The 23,169-nt window shown below is 43.6% G+C and overlaps 1 protein-coding gene across 3 annotated transcripts in view; it reads right to left on the minus strand.

The window, feature by feature from the left end:
• NFE2L2 (nuclear factor, erythroid 2 like 2) overlaps positions 1-23,169 on the minus strand; it is a 152,485-nt gene that overhangs the window by 17,527 nt on the left and 111,789 nt on the right. The window contains exon 1 of one of the 3 annotated variants that reach the window (XM_021923739.2): positions 17,080-18,137. The exons of 1 other annotated variant lie outside the window; for it this stretch is intronic. In XM_021923739.2, the coding sequence (XP_021779431.2) occupies positions 17,080-17,124 (45 nt within the window). In that variant the 5' untranslated portion in view covers positions 17,125-18,137. Of the gene's footprint in view, positions 1-15,950; positions 16,774-17,079; positions 18,138-23,169 lie in introns of those variants that run through there. One more of the 3 variants, XM_031651379.1, reaches the window with a different exon arrangement.

Raw genomic sequence — 23,169 nt, forward strand, 5'->3', positions numbered from 1 at the left:
GGCAAGAAAATCGCTTGAATCCAGGAGACGGAGGTTGTGGTGACCCGAGATCGCGCCAAGCCAAGATGGTGCCAAGCCATTGCACTCCAGCCTGGGCACCAAAAGCGAAACTCTGCCCTACCCCACCAAAAAAAAAAAAAAAAAGAAAAGAAAAGAAAAAGGAATCAACTTCCACTCCAGAAGTGTCAGCCAGCAAACAGCATTTATTTAATCACTGGTGTGTGCCTAGCCATGCTCCAGCCAAGCTAATTTTCATTTGTGCCTTTGGTACTTGCAACACATTTTGTAGGGGCAAGGAATGCAGAGGCTGGGGTACCCGCAGATAAGACCGAGGTTGGGCAAAGTCTCAGGAACACTCAAATGTAACAGGCAAAATCAGCAAGCTTGGCCTTTCTAATAGACAAGGCAGACTTGAAAAAGCAAGTCCAGCCAGGTTGACCCATCTACTGGCTCCTTAAAGACCAGGAAAAGGCTTTCTTTCTAAAGATGTATCACTCAGGAACAGGTGTTTACTGGCAATTAAACTACATTTAGAACAACCAACTGACTAAGGAGAGCTGACAGTGATCATGGAGACTGCAGTCCAAACTCCAGGTTTATAAATGAGGATCCTGAGGCCTGAGATGCTAAATGGGCAACTGGCCCCAGGTCTCAGCTAACTGAGCAGAATCCAGGGGTGGTTGGTTGTCACCTGGTCAACCTAACACAAATTAGATTTCAAGCTAGACTTTCCTATTGCAATTTCTATTACTTAAAAATTCATTAAATATTAGGAATTACTTTGAAAACAGACCCTTAGAGAACTGTTGTGTGCTATTCAAGTCTGTAACCAAATTAATGGCCTATGAAATTCTGCTATGAGAAAATTGCCCAATGTCTGACCTGTACTGTTTCTTTCTTTTTCTTCTTCTTTTTTTTTTTTTTTTTTTTGAGACAGAGTTTCGCTCTTGTTGCTCAGGCTGGAGTGCAATGGCGTGATCTCAGCTCACCGCAACCGCCACCTCCCGGGTTCAAGCAATTATCTTGCCTCGGCCTCCTGAGTAGCTCGGATTACAGGCATGCGCCACCACGCCTGGCCATGTTTGCATTTTTAGTGGAGACAGGGTTTCTCCATGTTGGTCAGGCTGGTCTCGAACTCCTCACCTCAGGTGATCCGCCTGCCTCGGCCTCCCAAAGTGCGGGGATTATAGGCATGAGCCACTGCCCCCGGCCCCCATACTCTTTATTTTTTAGAGGACTTTCCTTCTCCAACCCGCAAGCTCTGAATATTGTGTGGTTCTCTAAGACTGTGCCTTTGCTCAAGACTATAGGAATAAGAGCCTCCCAGTTCTCAGCCCTTTCAGGCAGATCATCTCCCCTGCCCAGCCTCTAGCATTACATTATTAAGTGCAGACCTGTCTCAAAATTAGTGTGGGCCCCTAAAAACTGCCAAAACAGGCATGGTGGCTTACACCTGTTATCCCAGCACTTTGGGGGACCAAGGTAGGAGGACCACTTGAGCCCATGAGTTTTGATATCAGCCTGGCCAACATGGAAGACGCAGTCTCTACAAAAGAGAGAAAAAAAAATTAGCCAGGCGTGGTGGCCCGTACCTGTGGCTCTGGCTACTCCAGAGATTGAGGCGTGAGGATCCTGGAGCCCAGTAGGTTGAGGCTGCAGTGAGCCGTGTTTCTGCCACTGTATTGCAGCCTAGGCAACAGAGCAAGACCCAGTCTCCATAAATAAGTAAATAAATGAATAAATAAGGCATTTTCTTCACTCTGGATCTGGTAGAAGTTCTCTGCAGCTCTGATGTCTGCTATGTTTCCAAGTAAAACCAGGATCCAACACAAAAGCTATAAAGCCACTGGATCCAGTCCCCATCTGGGAGGAGGTCAATCATCTTATAGTAGCCTCTGGTCTTGGTCTTATCACTTGCAAAAGGTTGGAGCTGAGTGAGGTGACCCCTAAGATCCCTTCCTCTAAATACCTCTGATTCTATGAAGTCCAAATGTAAGTCTGAAAATAATGATTTTTTTTTTTTTTAAATAGGCTACTTTCAGCTAAAGCAGCACTAATAGAAATATAATGCAATCCACACGGGTAATTTTAAATTTTTTAGTATCCTAGCCTCATCAACAAAAAAAGAAACAAGTGAATTTAATTTTAACAATATATTTATTTAACCCAATATATCCAAAATTATTTTAACATGCAACCAAAATAAGAAAATTATTAACGAGGTGACAAAACACAATACACGCTACAAGAAATCTTACCCAACATGGTAACACAAAACGTAGTCTTACCAAAACTACAAGGACTATTTAACAGAAAAATATTTTATACTACTTCTGTTTTAAAATTTAAATCAAAATTTAACAAAATTAAAAATTCAGTTCCTTGGTTGCATGAGCCAAATTTCAAGCGCGAGAGACAGTGCAGAGTAAACCTACAATGTGGCCCTCCACACTCCTTAGGGGTGAGTTCGCCTGAACCAAACTCTTCTGTTTTGCAAATTACTTCCTAAAGATACACTGAAATCAATGGGAAAATTCACTCTTCCAAAATACCCGAGACAGTATTTGTACTGTTAGCAATTATTTATAAAAGCTACCTCAATAACCTGAAAGAGCTGGTGTGCGTCTGAATTACTAGGAGGGCTCATGATGGCTAAACGGATCATTTTGATGCTATTCAACAATGTTATGGTGCAGACGCTACTCAATTACCATGATTATTGCAAAGGTCATTTGAAGAACGGATAGAAGTGAGGGGCTTTAGGTGCTGGGAGAGTACTACCTGTTCCAACTAAGGATATATATTAACCTTGAGTTCAGAAATTGTATTTCAACTGCTTTCACATGTATGAACCCACTAAATAATTATGTTGGGGCAGTGGTTACCTGGTAAGCCTTCATATTAAGATCTGAGAATGAAAGATCACAGTGTCAAGATTCTAAGCCCAGCTAAAGACAAGTATGATATAGTCTAACTAGTAACACAATGGCCACCATTTATCTTGTACTTTCTATGTGCTCAACACTCTTCCAACCACTTGCCCCCGTGACTTCCTTCATACGCACACCAATCCACCCAGGTGGGTAGTCGTATGATCATTGCCATTTTGGAGTAAGGAAACAGAAACAAGCGAGGTTAAGTACTTTTGCCTGAAGACACCCCCCGCCATCTGATAAATGGTGACAGTGAGATCCAACTCAGGGTCATCTTAAAGAACCAGAGTTCCTATCCACTCTAGGCTTCCTCAGGGAGGCTGCACAGTGCGATGGGCTTAGGAAGCCAGGTGGGTGCCAGGTGGGGTCTCTGCTGCTACCTAGCTGTGTGGGTAACTGTGGCCTAGCCACCGAAACTCCCTGTGCTGTTCCTGCAATGGAAGGCCAAGATGATACCAGCCCTTATGGAAAGTTTTCCATATGAAAAACAAAGTATGCAATGCCCCTTAAAAATATCGGACAACTCAAGGATGAGGTATTAGTACTATTAATAAATTCAGCTCCTGTTGCAAATGCCAAATGACCATGAGAAGCATCTACATTTTAGGGTTCTGGGTCCAACCGGTATATAAAAAAATAGAAGATGAAGCCATTGCTTGTTTATGTATCAGCTGTGCATGGCAACAACAAAGGTAGTAAAAATGTAAAACAGTCGGCTGTCATCTCCCTCAAGGGTCTTAGATTTTCTTTCCCTTCACAGCTCTGGCCAAATTTAGTTAGGGGTAGTTATTACAAAAGAAGTATCTTAAAGCCTTTAAAGGGTTACAAGGATGGCAAAAGGACAAGGCCACCCAGGCCAGCTCAGTTCATGTTTGGATTCAGCCTTCCACTGATGCACTCCCACTCTCTATAAACTCTCTCTGTCCCTAGACCTTTGGACACTGGGTTTCTAGGCCCAGAACCTCAGAGTAAGAAATGCTGCTACAAGTGAAGGGCTGAGTCTGGAAAGGAATCCTATGAGATGATTTAACAATCCCTGTAAGGACAAGAAATCCAGCAGACAGGCTGGAGGGTCTTCCAGGGAAGCCAGGGCAGCGTGTGGGGCCTCTGCCATTCTAGGGCACACATGAGGCCTTGCTACGGGTTGGTTTTCTGTTTCAGAAGACCTCGGTCTCCACAACAACCAGGCCCTCACACAAGGCCAAGAAGACCAAGGAGAATGAGAGGACTATAGCAAACAGCAAAAAAGGGCATGAGTGTTTACGCTGAAATTCAAGGAGGGATTTTTGCCAGGCGCGGTGGCTCATGCCTGTAATCCCAGCACTTTGGGAGGCTGAGGCAGGCAGATCACGAGGGCAGGAGTTCCAGACCATCCTGGCTAACACGATGAAACTCCTTCTCCACTAAAAATACAAAAAATTAGCCGGGCTTGGCGGCGGGCGCCTGTAGTCCCAGCTACTGGGGAGGCTGAGGCAGGAGAATGGTGTGAACCTGGGAGGCAGAGCTTGCAGTGAGCCGAGATCACGCCACTGTACTCCAGCCTGGGTGACAGAGCGAGACCCTGTCTCAAAAAAAAAAAAAAAAAAAAAAAAAATAAGGAGGGATTTTTTTTCAAGAAATGGAATGATGATAATGATCATAGCCACCGTTTGCTGAAGGTATGCCATGTGCTATTTCCTGTGCCCAGTTCACTTAGTTAATTCTAGGAAGACGATGTCACAGTAACATCAATCTAAAGATGATGAAACGGAAGCACACCCTATTGTAAAATCTAATGACATAACCTCTCTTTGCCTCAGCTCTTCACCTATAAAACAGGGAGAATGCTCCTCACCTCACAGGGTGTAGTAAGGATTGCGAAGGGCAGAAGAGTTTGTCAGAGCACTTTGTACCGTGCCCAGTGTTGCAGAGTCCAACAGACACAGCTGTTGTTAACAGCATTGCTAGACATCCACATCTGTCTGCTTGGAGCTCACAGGAAAAGCTCATAGGAGAGAAAAGAGAGGAAATTGTTTTTTCTTTTCTTGGGCAAATATTGCTAATCATTGTAATTGGAAGTCAAGGATCAGACTGTTAGAATTTACTGAAAATAGTAAATCAATCTTAGAGAAGGGCAAAAAGAGAGAAACCCTCTGTGCCACCTTAAGGAAGAAAGGAAACCATTCTTTAAGCAAAATGGCAACTTCTGGCTAGTTTTTCCTCTCCTTTCATCCATGACCACACTGGTGGATGAGTTTCTGTTAAAGCACAGGAACAGCAAAGCATGCAAGCTTGAGCACAACCCACTTCCCTCCTTAAAAAAGGAGGCTCCAAGAAGTTCTTTTTACATGTTTAGCAAGGATACAATTTAGTTACAGTGACAGATTCTCAATATGTGTGCTGATGCCAAACCAACTAAGCCATCACAACAATGCTCAGACCTACACCTTGGCAGGAGCCTGCTCACATCTCCCTGACTCCAACCTGTCCATCTTCCAATTTACCCGCCACAATAACTTCCTATCCACATCCAGTTTACGTGCCTTGCCCTTTCCAGAACCTTCTTCCATGGTTTCCAGATGCCCTGTACAAACTTGAAACAGTGCACATGAGCACTGAAGACCCTCTATGGCAACCCCCAAGTTAGCCTTGTCACCCCTACTGGCCCAATATCCTGTCATAGTCCAGCTCATACCTGCACCATTGCTTGGGCTTCCAGCTGAAGCCTGAACCAAACAAAATTTACCGGCTTAAAAGAAAAGTCTAGTTAAAATGCTAGTTCCTCCAGGATATCCTCTCTGAGCACCCCAGTTAGAAGTCACATTTTCTCATCTGCACTGTCACAGCCCTGTCATGTATCACAGACTAGTTTATATAAAATATCAAGTTCTTAGAGGCAGTTAATGGACTTACCCTCACACTGACTGAGCAACTATTAAGTAAGCACCAGGCATGGCGCTAGACATTAGAACTACACAAAAGATTAAAATACAGTCTTTACTTAGAAGAACTCATATCCGAAGCAGAGGAGACAGAGAGGAGCAATTTGAAAAACAAATGTCCCTCAAGGGGGATACGTGCTGCATTATCTTGGAAGATTAAAACAGCTTCATGCCCTGAAAGTTTCCTAGGGTGTATATATACCTAATAAATATTTGTGGAATGAGTAAGTGTATATTATTTAGACTCACAATTCAGTATTTTCATTGTCTACCTAAGATATATGGGGTTAGAGTTCAAATTACTTAAGTAACAAAGATACCATGTTTTATATCATATATGACCCAACTACTAGTCATAGAAAAACTATTTAACATCATTCCCATTAACAATACTTCTAAATTATTTCTTGGATATGCTACTGGAAATAAAGTATGATATCTTAAGAACCATTAACACACACCCCTTCAAATAAACAATAAAATAGATTGTAAGAGAACAAATGTGATAATATCTTCAAATATCCTTTAAAGAATTTTGCAGTGTGGACATTATAACAATCAACTGATTAATTGCTGATTAAGTGAATTTCCTTAGTGGACTCTAGTTACTGCCCTCAGGCTGATGGTCAGAAACAGGATGAGAAGTGGGCAAACTTACTTTCCCCCCTTTACTCTCTTACCTCAGTATTCAGACTTCTTCAAAAAGTGCCTAGCAGAAAAGGTGGTTAAGCCCCAGAGAGATATGACATACATGATTTTAACTTTATCTCTCTGAAAATTAGTAACAATGTTTAGTTTATCCTTTTGTTACCAATTCCTTGCAGTCATAGGTCTGAGAAATGGCAAACTTCAGCAGTAACAATTACCATATCAAATGTTGCTCTGCGTGAAGGAATCTGGACAAGCCACTCTACCTGAGTAAATAAAATATACCCAGAATCTACCTTTGTGGCGCTTTCATTATATTCCATGACCTCTGTCTCATCACCTGCTTCAGGTGAGGATAAAAGGTATAAAGAGGCTGCCACCTGGGGAGATGGCAGGCTTCCCTACCAAAAACAAGGAAGTAATATTCTGAGATTTCCTAAGAACAAGCAGCAAAGTCCTGGCTTCAAATGGTCCCTAGAAGTCCATGCACCACCATGGTTCCACTGGGGCAGGTGTATCACCCAGGAGCATTAGGAATTGTATGGAGGTGAGGTGGGGTGCTTTCTGCTTGTCACAACGATCCTGTAAGGTGGAACAGGCCTCCGCTCCGAAGAGAAGTCCAGCCCATGCGTCAACCGTGCCCCCACTGGTCCACATGGAATGAGCTCCTTGAGTAGTGGCACTGTCCTGTCAATCTTTATAAAGGAGTCCCTCATCCTTTAGCAGCTGACAGAATGTCTGTAGGTCATCAGACAAAGCAAAAAGAAAGACGAGAGGGAAGGAGTAAAACAAGCAGAGAATAGGGATTATGGACAGTCAAAATCCCAGTTCTGCTACCTGCAAGCAGTGTGGTCCTGGCCAAATGACTTAACGTCTTTGAAAATGTTCATTTATTTTCCCCTTTCTTCCCCGTAATATTGCCAGTTCTGTCTGTATTCAGATGACTCCTAACTCCAAAGGCTGGTTCTTTTCACACCATAGGAAGTGAGCTGGTAACAAGAATCAAGATGAAAGACTAATTGTTTCCTCAGTCTCCATTATTGTACAATTTACAGCACAATTGTACTGTTATCAAGTGAACTTTGGAAACCTGTAGCACAGAGCAAGAGCTGCGTGCTCACGGGGCCCCAGACTTCCAAGAGTCCTGCAGGGGCAGAAGGGAGGGAGACGAATGAGTTTCTGTCTAAGCGAGTCATGTCTACCCGCATCTCTCTGAGGAAGAAAGACTTTACTTTTCAGGATCAATAAGATATGAGGTTCCCCCAACTTTTCTTAAGATGCATTCCCCCTCCTTCCTGATCCTCCCACCAAGGGGTGGCCCCTGGATCACAATTTGGAAGTCACTACCCTAAGGATTTCACCAAACAGGCAGTGTGGTAAAGAAGTTTCTAACAGAGGGTGAAGTGCTGTTTCCGGAGGATAAGATACAACCTGCACCACAGGATGATTCCCATCCTTGGTCCTGGTCTCTGCTTGGGAACCAGCAGGAGAAGAACATGTGGGTTGGTGAGTGGGGGCACTGCAGCTGACACAAAGTAAACCAGCCCTGTTCCAGGCCATTAGGGTTGGTTTTTCTTTTTTCTATTAAGGCAGGATCTTACTCTGTTGCCTAGGCTAGAGTACAGTGGCATGATCATGGCTCACTGCACGTTCAAACTCCTGGGCTCAAGCCACCTTAGCCTCCCAAGTAGCTACAACTGCAGGTGTGCACCACCAGACCCGGCTAATTTTTTAATTTTTTGAGGAGACAGCGTCTCAATATGCTGCCCAGGCTCATCTCAAACTCCTGGTCTCTAATGATCCTCCCACCTCGACTTCCCAAAGTGTTGGGATTACAGGTGTGAGCCACCACACCTGGCCTAGGGTTGTTTTTTCTATGTATATTCTCTATGTCTCATTGAGAATCATCAAGAATAAAAATAACTTGAAAAATTGGCAAGTTTTCCTATTGCAAGTAAAAAACTCTCATTTTCCTTAAAAAATGAGTTTTTTACTTGCAAGAGGAAGTCACTACCAGCACTTTTAATGGTTAAAATTTTTTTTTTCTTTTTGTGAAATATTCATGGTTCTTCAATACTCTCTAGATGCAACAGCAAGGCTCCCTGGCCCCAGCACTGCAAAACAAACAAACAAACAAAAAAGTACAGGTCCTTAGTTAGCCCTCAAGCACCTGAAGAAAAGGTATATAATTCCATCATGCATCATACCTCTGTGCCTGTTACCTTCACAAAAGGCAACAAACAACTATAATCATTCTTCCCTCTATTCTAGTCCCTTAGGCAAGGAATAGATTGGGTTTTACATCCATGTGCAGTATTATAATTTTATGGGAAGCAGAACAGACAAGAGATTGTCAGGTCTGAAATAAAGCAAAATTCTATACACCTTATCAGTGGGCCCGCTACATACACAGTCAATACTGTCCTCATATTAAGGTCATTTCTTTCACACAGACATTGAAGGTACTAATCTACTCTGAATGTCCGCCACATTCCTGCAAAATAAATAAATAAACAAATAAATAAATAAATAAGGAAAGGACATTGAATGAGAAAATTCAAGAAGTGTATGCTGCATACAGCCTAAATCTTAACTGAAGTCCTTCTGTTTTGAGGTACATGAATCACATTATGTACATCATTCAATATGAAACTCCTAAGAACAAGTAAAATAACAGGATACCATTTTCTAAATCTTAAAGCAACAAACTACGGATGATTAGAATTAGAAAAGCATGCTTCCAGAAAGGTGACAAATCCACCTCCCCCCTCCCAAAGGGGCAATGGTCAAAGACAAGACTGGAATTGGGCCTTGAGAGCTCTGCCTGGCAACCTTGGCTGTGGAGGCCACAGTGGACAGTTACCCACTCTCTTCTGGGCCTGTTTGCACCATCTGTGGGGTGGGTGTATAGGGCTGGGGCTAAGCCAGCTTCACAAGCCCCCAACCACCATACCGTCAAGTCTGTCAAGTGGGAACGCTGTGCTGTGGCACGCACACCCACACACAATTTGGCAACAGTTTGGAAGCTAGCCCCAGTTTCCAAATACGTCAACCCAAAAGCCATTCAGGTAAACATAAGTGGGAGTCACTACAAAGTGGGACTTTATCAGGCAGATACAGAGAACCAAAAAATGAAGTTGCTAAAAGTTGCTATAGAGATTTAAGTCTTTGTTTTTAATGGAGGAAGATAATGAGGCCCAGGAACACGGATTCCTAGAGTAAGACGGTGTTCCATCCTGGCCTCCAGGATGTCCAACACCTATCCCAAGCTTCTGAGCATTCTGTCCTCACTGGCTTCTCTCAGTGCTATTTCCAAATAACCTAGATTGCAAGTTATCACAGGCCACATTCCTGAAAAAACACGGAACAATCCTACTGACCCACTTCAGAGAAGCCCTTTCATAACAAAGTTACCCAAATCTTCTGGAGGGGTTTAATGAGCTCAGGTTATATATACTAAGTGAGTTTCAAACACTCGCCAGGCACCTTGAAACACAGTTCCTGAATGTAGGTGTTAAATGTAAGGCTGTGAAGGGCAGTGATCAAAGACAAAAGCACTTGCTTTCATGATTTAAATAAGACATCCTAACCAGTTTTCTAAATCACTATACTTCAATGGGTACCAAGCATTGAGGTGGGTCTCCTAGGGCAGGGGTCCCCACCTGCTGGCTACAGACGGGTCAGTGGCCTGTTAGGAACCAGGCCGCAGAGCAGGAGGTGAGTTGTAGGCCAGCATTCCCACCTGAGCTCCACCTCCTGTCAGATTAGCAGCAGCAGATTATCAGAGAAGCCCCAACCCTGTTGTGAACTGAGCATGCAAGGGATGTAGGTTGCTGGCTCCTTAGGAGAATCTAATGCCTGATGATCTGAGGTGGAACAGTTTCATCCTGAAACCGTCCTCTACCTCCTTTTATGGAAAAACTATCTTCCACAAAACCCGTCCCTGGTGCTAAAAACACTGCGGACTGCTGCCCTAGGGCACTGGCTCTCAAACCTGACTGCTCATTGGACTCCCCTCAGAACCTTAAAAAAATAGTGATGCCTGGGCCCCACCCCCAGAGATTTTGATCTCATGAGGGATATGGCTTGGGCATTAGTTTTTAAAATACTGATGGTGAGTCTAATATACAACAGCTTGAGAACCACTACCGTAAGAAACAAACGGAAATATAAAAAGTGGAAACAACTCAAATGATCATCAACTGGATAAATAAAATGTGGTATAGCCATACAATGGAATAGTATGCAGCCATAAAAAGGAATGATGCTATTGATACAAGTTGCAACATTTTTAAACCTTGAAAACATTGCTGTAAAAGAAGCCAGCAGCAGAAGGATAAATATTGTATGATTACATTTACATGCCATTCCATTTACATCATACGTCCGGAATAGGCAAATTCACAGATAGAGAAAATAACTGAGTAGTTACCAGGGGTCAGGAGAGTTGAGAGGAAATGGGAAGTGACTGCTAATGGATATGGGGTTCCTTTTGAGGGTGTTGAAAATTGATTACAGTGATGGTTGCATAACCCTATGAATAAACCACTAAATTCATAGGGTTCATAGGGTTGCATAACCCTGAATTAGATTAAATGGGTGAACTGTATGGTATGTAAATTGTATCTTACTTTAAAATACATATATATCTATAAATTCTATGCACAGCTCTCAAGGAGCTATCTACTTAGAGAAAAAAAAAGATAGATAAGTAAGACAAGTATCAAGAAAGATTTAAAATGCCATTAGAGAGGATCACCTAAGTAATACAGAAGGTAAAAACTATAAACTCAGAGGAGGCCTCAAAGCCAAAGTGATCCATATTTTTCTTTTCTTTTTTCTCTTTTTCTTTTTTGAGACAGAGTCTCGCTCTGTTGCCCAGGCTGGAGTGCAGTGGCACCATCTCGGCTCACTGCAAGCTCTGCCTCCCAGGTTCACGCTATTCTCCTGCCTCAGCCTCCTGAGTGGCTGTGACTACAGGCGCCCGCCACCACGCCCGGCTAATTTTTTGTATTTTTAGTAGAGATGGGGTTTCACTGTGTTAGCCAAGATGGTCTCGATCTCCTGACCTCGTGATCCGCCCACCTCAGCCTCCCAAAGTGCTGGGATTACAGGCGTGAGTCACCGCGCCGGGCCTATTTTTCTTTTCTTACTCATTTTTCTTCTCTGATTTGAAAAAGCAATAGAGTTCAGAGCTTGTCAGTGTACAACTGATAATACAGGCCCTAAAGTCTCAGTTCTAACCTTATTTGGAATGGCTACTTAGCATTGCCTTAGAATTTAAAAATATATATATATATTCAGAATATAGGCTGTTGATGGACTGTAATGACTCTCAAGAGTCAATTATCAACAGGGCCTTTGAAAGATGGACTTGGAGGCCAGGTACAGTGGCTCACGCCTATAATCCCAGCACTTTTGGAGGCCAAGGCAGGCGGATCATTTGAGGTCGGGAGTTCGAGACCAGCCTGGCCAACACAGTGAAACTCCATCTCTACTAAAAATACAAAAATTAACCCGGCGTGGCGGCGCACACTTGTAATCCCAGCTACTCGGGAGGCTGAGGCAGGAAAATCGCTTGAACTCGGGAGGCAGAGCTTGCAGTGAGCCGAGATTGTACCAATGCACTCTAGCCTAGGTGACCGAGTGAGACTCTGTCTCAAAAAAAAAAAAAAGAAAGACGAACTTGGTGCTGTAAGTCCAAGTCCTACTTAATGCCCTGAACTTGTCTTTACTAGTACCAACAGTTTGGGCCAAATAAACTTACATGCTCAAATACACAAAAAGACTTTTAAACACCAGGATTTGCAACACACAGGTATTACAGTACATATGCCATAAAAACGAATGATTAAAAGTGCCTCCCCTACTCAAAGTTCTTAATATACTTAATAGTCATAGTTCAAAGTTATTATGGCAGAAGCTGACACATAGAAGGCTCAAACTTTAGGTAGCACAGGATGTTGTTTAACAGTCTTGTTTTCATGTCTGGGGTATAGTCTGGTATAAGAAAGCCATATATATTTCTCCAACAGTTTCTGAATGTTAATATTTAATATTATATACTTGAACATATTTTTGCTTTCATTTACAGAAAACATACCATTAGCAATTGAATAAATTTTGGCCTATACCTTAAAGCCCTTTCAATAAATGTTTGTTGGTGCTTATTTAAAAGCAGGTAGCAGTGAAATTTCAATAGCTCCTAGAAATTAAATGATCAAAAAATAAACTCTGTTCTCTATTTATGGCAGACTTACAATGAATAAACATTTCTACAGTCAGAGATGAAGACAAGCAGGTTAAAAATGACATCTAGTAAACTTGTCCTCCTCTACCCTGGTGTGCAACATATTTCAGTCAACTTTCAGAAAGTGGCTGGACCAAGCACTTAAATGCCCTAAGGCTGACCTGGACTTTTAGGCAAATCATCCATCAGATCCTATAAGTCCTGCAGCACACTTAATTCAGACAAATAAGACAATAATTCCAAAAACAACTTGTTTAACAATAAGGACTAAGAAAGTGTTTAATTTTGAGATGTACTATTCTCAAAGACCCAAGTTAGCTTCAACTAGATAAGACTTGAGCCCTTATGCTTGCTATAGTTCAAAAGTGCCAAAACATGAGATTAGGGTTGAATTTGCGCCATCAGGTTTCTGCTAGCTGTTTTCAACTCAAATTTTCCCCATTCTGCTCTTTCCTTCAACCTGGTTTAACCCTGTTCGTCACAGTCTTCACCATATTCTTACTACCAAACTTATTTTTGAGCACTACTTCAAAACAAAAAGCGCCAATGGAACAGAAGAAATGTACCAACTAGCAAGGCGAACAAAGGCAAAGACTCCAGTAGCAAAGAGATTTAATTAAGAACAAAGGGAAACAGTTCCTGAAAACTGTGAGGCAGAATCTTAGACATTGCCAAGACCCCAGGAATTTTAAAAACTTATTATATTAAGAAACAGGCTGGCGCAGTGGTTCACACCTGTAATCCCAACACTTTGGGAGGCCGCGGCGGGTGGATCACCTGAGGTCAGGAGTTCGAGACCAGCCCAGCCTGGCCGACATGGTGAAACCCCATCTCTACGAAAAATACAAAAAATTATCCGGGAGGTGACTGCCTATAATCCCAGCTACTCTGGAGGCTGAAGCAGTAGAATCACTTGAACCCGGGAAGTGGAGGTTGCAGTGAGCCAAGATTAGGCCACTGCATTCCAGCCTGGGCAACAAAACAAGATTCCATCTCAAAAACAAAACAAAACAAAACAAAAAAACAGTCCTGCCTCTCTAAATTGAACCCACCGAGGCCTCTGTGTCTTCCTGAAAAGGACCACAGTGGGTAATCCCATTGATGGGTTGTATTCACTCTCCCAGCATTTAACAAGGTCCACCTCCCCCAGTCATACAGTGATTAAGTGTCTTGCTAAATGGAAAAGCTGCAAACATCAATCTTTTACATTCCAGCCTCTCCTTCCCCCAGAATAGGCAAATCTCAACTTACTCACCTTTTGAAGTGTGAGTTTTTCTTCCTATTTAAAGTTTAAGGAGTTTTGGTAGTCTGGAAGTGGTGATTAGGAGTCCCCAGGAGTCAAACCTGTTTGAATGCTACCTTGGCCACTCAATAGTTTGGTTACCTTAGCAGGTCTTGGCCTTTCTCTGTGCCTCTTTCCTAACCTAATGCCTGATCTAACTATTATCTCTGGTTTTCCCAACCTGGAAACCAGGGATAATAGTATTTCCCATGAGGTTATTGTAAAATTATGCATGTGAAGCAATTATGTTTGGACCCAGGGAAGTGCCCAGTAACTTATTTATTATTATCTTAGTGCCAAATTCTTCCTGCATACTGAAAAGATAACCCAGGTTCAAGGAACAGTTAAGGAGGAAATACTGACACAAAACCCCCTTTTAATGTCTTCAGTCAGGACAGAGGAAATTCCCAGAAAAAAAAATGTACTTGTGTTCCTTTTGTTCACGCAGCTTTGTTAAACATGATTTATCCTCAATAAAAACAAATCTTAAGAAAAATGATGCATTTGGCTTTCAACTTTTCCTGGTAATCCTAAAGACAGAGTCGGTTTTCCCCCTAACGTTGCTTATAACAACCCAGGGCAAGAAAGAAAGATTTCAAAATGGCCCAAGTTATTTTTAATGCGGAAAAGACTGATGTGAGTTATGCATTTATCCTCCTACATGCTGCTTCCACAACCTCTCAAGAGATTTTTCACATATCTAAGTCAAGTTGGTCTTTGCTTAACATTCATTCAGGAGATGAGAGGCCTGTCCTATTTTTCTTTTGTTTGACTTAAACATAATCTCATCGGTCTATTTCAATATCAGCTTCATCCCTCATCCAGGAAAGTACTTTATCTCTCCAAGACACCCTTGAAAAGAGTAATGGATGTTCCTTCCACCTAATGGAGATACTGAATCTAAGGCTCTCCTTACTGCCCTGTTTATCAACACATCCTCTGCACAGAAGGTGAAAAACTACATCCTACTACCACTTCACACCTGGAGAGTTTTTTTGACAAAAGATCAAGAAAATGTTTGACTCTGTTCAAATCTTTATGGATGACAACAATCTAATATGAATCATAAACGAAATCAATTCTAAATTTTCTTGTTCTTTTTCTGTTTTCAAATATGCAAATCGATATCTGATTACAAAGGTAGAAAAGCAGTTATTTTTATCAAACGTAATTGAAAAATACACACTTAATGCAGTACATATGTTTTATGCATTTTTGTATATGGAATGTTATATTACACAGCAAAGAAAGAAAAATTTAATAGAGGGTTGTAGACAATTCGGGAAATTAGAAAAACCAAAGTTCATTTTTATGATATATCCTTCGGTCAAACAAGCATTCCTATAGATAACTCTTGAACAGCAGCTATTAAATAAATCGTAAAGTACAATTTACTTCTTCCCTAGTTGGAACCAGAAGAATATAATCCCAATCAAGATTGGGGAAAAGTTCAAGACAACTTTAAAGGGGGAAAAAAAGGCACAATTAATACATTGTCTATAACTTAAAACTTTACAATAGATCTTTGGAATTAACCTAAGACTTTACATTTAACAGCATAAACGAATTTACCGTACATCAAGTACACGTTTCCTTGAATTCCAATTTTTTTCCTAAAATTCATTTACAAAAGAAAATTAGAAATATAAATATCTACTTTTAAAGTTTCTACAAAGGATGAGCTGAAACTTCTTTTCACTTTTATAACAATTTACAGAAATTAGCATGTGTTTTGAAACGCAAGCGTTCCACTCTGCCCCTGCAGAAGAGGGTGGACATGTTAAGAAACTGAGGCAAATTCTCAACTGAAAAGGAAAAATATATAAAGTACTCAGGGGAGAAATAACAGCTGAAAGCAAAAAATTATTAACAAACTAAAAGCAATAGAAATTCTAATCTACACTCCCAACTCTTACCCTTGACAGCACAGAAGAGAATCTCCTGTCTTACACATTTTGGAATTGCAATTCTGAAACGCTAAATCCAAAGACAAAGCCGCTCTGGGGAAAATAACAATTGCGCAACAGATCAACAGCTCCAACTTGTCCCTTGGCCCTGGCGCGGCGAGGTTTGCACGCTATAAAGCAGGAAAGGGCCAACCGAGGGCTGCTGTGACGGCCAACAGACCGCTGTCACGGAGGCCAAAGCCACGCGCGCGGTGCGCGCCACCAGGGGGCACCGCGTCCGAACTAGACGCCCCGGGTGCCGCCGACTCCGGCCTCAGAGTCCGCTGCCCTCGCCCGCACTTTCCCGCGGCATTGCGAGAGGCCAACTCCGGGTGCCCGGGCCCGAACCCCTCCCCGGCCGAGAAAGTGCGCGGGGCCCGGCTCAGCCGCCACACGTCGGGGCTTCTGGGCCCGCTGGGCACTTCAGGCGCTCCTCCCTCGTCCCGGGGTTGAGCTTTCAAGAAAGCTCAAGGCTGCCAGAGAGTGATCCGACAGATGGATGACTTCGCAAAGCAGCGCCCACAGACGGCCCAGCGGGGTGAGCGCGCCGCAGCCCGCACACACGGAGGTCTTGGGGCGCGGCGAAGGGGCTCTGGGTCCCAGCCCGAAGGCGACCTCAGTTCCCCCGAAAGTGGCCCCGTGACTAGGCACATTTTTGCCGGCTCTGAGGCGGGGGAGCCGCGCAGCCCCGGAAGGGCCGGGCCGCGCCGGCTCAGACGGCCAACGTCCGCCCCCTCTTGCCCCGCCGCCCGCCGGGCCGCTCAAACTTAGGGGCTCCGAAGCCCAGCTCTGGGGACCGGGGACGCGGCTGGATTCGCCCACCACTGCCCACGCCCGCGGGCTCAGTCCCCAGACCTTCCCGCAACTTCCCACCCGTTCGCCCTCGGGCTCGTGGTCGGTCGGACCACCCGGCCGCGTCCCCGCTGCCCCTCCTCACCCTGCCCCAGCGCAAGCGCGGCGGCTCCAGCCAGCGCTGCGGTCCTGGCTCTGGCCGGACGTGGAGGAAGCCGGCTGCGGCTATCCCTCCCGGGCCGCGGTTCCCTAGCTCCCCCGCCCCCGTCCCGGCACCACCGCAGGGCCCAGAGGGCCGAGGCAGCACCTGCTGGGACGGGAGTCCCGGCGGCGGCAGCTCCAACTCCATCATGCTGAGCTGGGGACCGTGTGTTGGGGCTCCCCGACGGCGGCCCCGATCCGGCTGCCAAGGCGCGGCGCGGACAGGGCGGCTCTGGTGGCGGCGGCGGCGTCGGTGGCTCCTCCGGGCTCCCCGGCACTCGCTGATCGGCGACACGCCGGCGGGCCCCTGCCCCGCTCCGCCTCCCGCCCCAGAAGGGCGGGGCAAGAGCCTGGGCCCTTCCTTCCCCCGCCGGCCGCGCGGGCTGAGCTTCCGAAAATCCCCCACCCGCGCCTGGGCTGACGCAAGAAGCTTGCGGTCCGGGGGCGGGAAGGGACTGCCAGCTGGGGTCCCAGCAGGCGGGGGATCGAGAGGAGGCCACAGTTAGCGCCCCGGTGCCGGCGTTCAGTTGCCCTCCCCCGCAAATAAGGGCAGCGCTCTCGCCCGCGAGATAAAGAGTTATTTGCGAAGGTCGCTGGAGTTCGGACGCTTTGAAACAGTTTAAACAGTTGGAACAAACACACCCGGAGCCCCGGAAAGGCGTTGGTGTAGGAGCTGCGCCTCCCTGATTTGGAGTTACAGAACCTTGCCCTGCTTTTATCTCACTTTACCGCCCGAGAGTGGCGCCAGCCGGGGTGGGGGGCTAAAGGTTTGGACCCAGGCCGTGCCACTGCCAACTGCCCTCCCGCCCTTGCTCCCCTCCCGGGCTGGGGCCAGTGGGCCCTGCCCAGGGGAGATGTGGACAGCGCCGGGAGCTCGTGTTCGCAGTCACCCTGAACGCTCTCCTCTGAACTCCCACGTGTCTCCGTCAAGGGCAAACGGAGAAGTCCCTTTAGGTCGGAGAGTGGTCAGTATTGCCTACCCGGAGCTGGGAGAAAAACGGGAACCGCAAGAGAACCTCTTTCCACTAAAGCACAGCCACCACGCCACAGATGGCGCCCTTCAACAGTGTGTAATACCACAACATGCTATGATCTTTTAATCTTTACAAATTTCTTTTTCACGTACTCACAAAATAGTACAAATTTTAAAAAGTTACAAAAACGTTTGTATAGTATTGGCTCATTTTATAAAAACATGTGCCCAGAAAAAAATTGAAGGATAGTTACCAATATATTAAATGCTGTGGAATCAATGATTTTTATCTTTTTCCTTGCTACTTCCAAGTATGCTTTAAATCTGCAATGCGTATGTGTTATGTCTTACATTAAAAACAATTATTTAAACATTAATTATTGCCCAGAGAAAACTTCAAGTATTTGAAACCAGGAATATTGTGAACTCTTATACGGGTTCAAAGAGGATAGATAAATGGTTTGGTTTTGTTTTTTTCTTTCCTCTTACGCATTTACAGTCTTTCTAACTCTTTAACAAGACTGGTTTTCAGTTTCTACCTTCCTGGAATTATTCAGCACCAGGTGAAGTAGATAATACTGGCAGTGGTTTTACTATTTCATTCAAAAACCACACACACACACACACACCCCTGACTATAGCGATCAACGCCCAAAAAACTGCAGAGCTTACTTTCTCTCTGTTGCATAATTTGACACTCCCAGGATTTATGTGTAAATTTGTATATTCAGATATTCCTTGAGATAAGTGAAGCCTACATTAATTACTTGTAATTGAAGCAAGCTTCTTCAATTCCTATTAATTCCTTTGAGCTGTTATGTGAAAACCCTGCAACATTATCTGCACAATGAAAACAAGTTAGGAGAAATTGTTTGCAAAGGACCTCACATGAAAGATGCAGAGACATAATAATAAAATAACATTTCTGAGTCCAAGAGAAAGACAAGAGTAAATTGTTAACAATTCAAGTTACTTATTAAAATTACGACATCAGAGAAGGTAGACAATGAACCTAGCAGGTAGGAGATACCAGAGTCATATGACATGGTTACTGCTCTAAAGGAGTTTATAATTTGGTGTTTCCTTGTTAAGCCACAAAATTTCCATTGAGTTTAGACTGAATGAAATAACCTTCACTTTTCCAATGCTGCAATTTGCTGAGAGTATGTTATTTCAGGCACCTGCAGAGTACATATTTTCAAAGGGAGGAGAGCAATATGATAAGAGTTTGAACATGTTTAAGAAAAACAAACAGTAAGGAAAAGCTGTTTGGCATTTGGTTTTGTCAAATAAAGGGAACCCCATTCTCAAGACCACCCATGTCACGGAGGTGCCCAGTCTTGGCAGACTCTGGAATGTGATTGTCTTCATATGAAAGCCTGAGCCCTTGCTTTGCCCTCCAAACCTGCCTATTGTGTTAGGAGGGCACAGATACTGCATATTGAGAAGCTCCAGAGGAGCAAGAAAGAGCGAGAAAGAGGAGGTGCTGGTTTTTCTCAGCTGTCTTGCTGCCATGGGATCCTTTTTTGCTGCCAGGCTCTCCTAGCTACTATCTGGAAAAAATACCCTTCAATTGGTTTTGTGTTCTATTGACTCTTGTACCTTTTCATTGATGTCTGAATTATTTGCTGTATTTGGGAAGACAGCCCTCCCTACATGCTTCAGATGTGTCCATTGTAATACCTTACTCCAGATTTCTCATAAAAAATTAGTATCCTCGGCTGGGCGCGCTGGCTCATGCCTATAATCCCAGCACTTTGGGAGGCCGAGGCTGCGGATCACGAGGTCAAGAGATCAAGACCATCCTGGCCAACATGGTGAAACCCTGTCTCTACTAAAAATACAAAAATTAACTGGGTATGGTGGCGCGCACCTGTAGTCCCAGCTACTCAAAGAGAGGCTGAGGCAGGAGAATTGCTTGAACCCAGGAGACAGAGGTTGCAGTGAGCCGAGATCACACCACTGCACTCCAGCCTGGTGACAGAGCGAGACTCCATCTAAAAAAAAAAAAGGTATCAAGAAGTCTGGATAATGGTGATGCATCAACCCATTAATTCCACCTTCTTTGTGCTGTAATCTGCCAAGTTGCAAGGCACAAGAAAGTACCGATTGTTTCAAAATCTTCCATCACTTTGAGGCTTCTTCCTCTTTCTGTCACTTCCTCTCAATTGTTCTCCATGTTTAAGCCAGAAAATATTCAGGATCTTTTAGAATTGTAGTTGAAATTCTACTCTGTCCAGCACAAAGTATAGAAAGCTTCTAAAAATGGCACCCAGTAAACCACCCCTCCTGATATTGAGGCATTTGTCTAGTCCCCTCATATTGAACTAAGCATGGCTGGCCCTGCAACTTGCTTTAAGTTATGGAAAGAGGCCAGAAGTGACATTATGCCAGGTTTTAACCTAAGCTTGAAAAAGGCCTGACAGCTTTTAATTTTATATTCTTGGAAGTCAGCCATTATGCTTAGAGGTCTGACTACCTTGATGGAAAGAGAGGCCATGGGTAAAGTCATGGAAGATGAAACTCTAAATGGAGAGAGAGAGACTATGTGAACCAACACACCAGACATATGAATGAAGAAACCATCTTGGACCTTCGAGTCCACCTAGTCAAGCCCCCAGAGAACTCCAGCCCCAGCTGCTGTATGACTGCAGTCACATACAAGAGACTGTAAGCAAGACCAGCAGAAGACTGCCTGGCTAAGCCGAGTCAACACAAAGAACTGTGAGAAATTATAATACATTGCTTTCAGCCATTAAATTTGGGGGTGGTTTGTTTCATAGCAATTGATAACAAAAACAGCATACTGTATGGTGACTATCAAAGGCAGGGTTTCCCCCGGCTGCTTTTTGTTAATCAACATTGGGAGCACAAACAGGGAGTTGGTATTTGGTGATTTAATAAAGACTCAGACTCTCAGAAGAAAATTGACTTCCCTGGGAATGAGGAAGCTGTCTTTCCCATAACATATGTTTGTTGCTACATACAAGGTAAAAAACTTCATCGCACCATGCATCAGTTTCATTTTATTAGGTAGATGGTGGACAGATATTCTTATCAAAATACACTTCAGGAACACAGACATTTCATCAATGAAGTAGATGGAGGGATAAACGCATAGAGGTTCTGACCTTGATATGACCTCGTGTGTACCAGTTATGTAAGATACTCACTGAATATCTGCTTAGGGAGTTTGAACTTGAGAAGCAACCTGCCCAGTGGATAAACTAAACTCCAGTATAGGCCAGGCGCGGTGGCTCACACCTGTAATCCCAGGGGGGCCAAGGTGGGCGGATTACCTGAGGTCGGGAGTTGGAGATCAGCCTGACCAACATGGAGAAACCCCGTCTCTATTAAAAATACAAAATTAGCTTGACATGGTGGCGCATGCCTGTAATCCTAGCTACTCGGGAGGCTGAGGCAGGAGAATTGCTTGAACCCGGGAGGCGGAGGTTGTGGTGAGCCAAGATTGCGCCATCGCACTCCAGCCTGGGCAACGAGAGTGAAACTCCATCTCAAAAATAAATAAGTAATAAACTCCAGTATAGCAGTGTTCAAAATAATTGGTGTATTAGTTTCAAAACATACCCATATCCTTGGTTCCCTGGAGTGTACACCTGACTGTGCAAATTACTGGTACAATGAACTGTACATCTCCAAAGCCAGTTTTAACTCGTGTAGTTTCCTGCTCATAAAAGAAAAAGTATCTTGCAGCAACAGCAATTCAGTGAGTAAACAGAAGAAAGTTTGAAAGAGTCCTTTGAATTTTATGTGTTGATACCTATATAAATATATATGCACAGGAAAAAAAGACAGAATGCACATACTCCAAAATGTTAACCATAATTATTCTGACTAGATGGAGACTTATGACTTGTTTTCTCATTTTTCCGTGTTTGCATTGTTCTAAAGAAATAAACATGCATTACTTTTTTTTTTTTTTTTTTTGGAGACAGGGTCTTGCTCTGTTACCCAGGCTGGAATGCAGCCGTGCATTCGTGGCTCATTGCAGCTTAGACCTTCTGGGATCAAGTAATCTTCCCACCTCGGCCTCCTGAGTAGCTGGGACGACAAGCATGCACCACCATGCCCAGTTAATTGTAAAATTTTTTGTAGAGGGGGCAGTCTCACTATGTTGACAAGGCTGGTCTCAAACTCCTGGCCTCAAGCAGTCCTCCTGCCTCAGCCTCCCCAAATGCTGGGATTACAGGCGTGAGTTTTTGTGATTGGCCAAAATACATTACTTTTATAAGAAGAAGAAAAAAGGTGGGAGTAGGGTGTGGGAGTAAGGAAAGAACGCTTGCTTTTCTCCTATGCCACTGAATCTGTTTTATTTCCAAATTGAATTTTAACCACAAGCTTTGCAAATCTTTCCATTTTGTATTTATTTGAGTGGAGCCTGGAGAATTTTACCACATCTTTAAGTGTAGTTGTTGTAAGGTTCTAAATATCCTTTCTCTTTCAGTTTACTGCTATATTTGCAAAGTTTAACTCAGCAGAACATGAGTTATCAAAGACAAAATATTATGAATAGAGATTAAGAACTACAGCCTCTCAATAATATGCAAAGTGGCCCAAACATAACATTGCTTTGTGGGGAAAATAAAATACAGAAAAACATTATGCCTAGAGCTATGTCTTCAAGGCCAGTTCTCAAATATTAATAATAGGAGTAGAATATCAGATAATTTTCATTTCCATCTTTGTATTTTTCCGTATTATTCAAATCTTTACAGAAAGCATTTTTAGAATTAAAGGATAAAAACAATTAAACCATTTCCACTTTGAAGAAACAAAAAATAGACTACAATGAATGGAAGAGCAGAGCATCCTCATAAACAGACCTTACAGACCATCTATAACATTCTTGGAGGCTGGAAAATAAAAAAGGGAAATGAGGTTTGCCAACATAATTGTCTTCTGATACTTTCTATTCCAGGGACTGTCATGCCCTTTGAGTAATATGAGAATTTAAAAAAACCTTAGAAATCTTCTGGCCCGGAGATGGGAAGTAAATTTCACTTTGATTGCCAATTCTGATGCATTGGTAGTGACTGCCTACAATGCTTTGGTGAAAAGTATTCAGAAACAGCTTCCCAATTTGGTAGAAAAAGTTCAATGATTGATTAACAATGTCTGCCAAGGGCACAGAATTATGAGAGTGGTGGCGCATATCAGGTATGTTTCTTCCTTGATATAGTCCAAACTCCTACTTTTACATTT

The sequence above is a fragment of the Papio anubis genome, chromosome 10 (assembly GCF_008728515.1).
Source record: "Papio anubis isolate 15944 chromosome 10, Panubis1.0, whole genome shotgun sequence".
Lineage (NCBI taxonomy): Eukaryota > Metazoa > Chordata > Mammalia > Primates > Cercopithecidae > Papio > Papio anubis.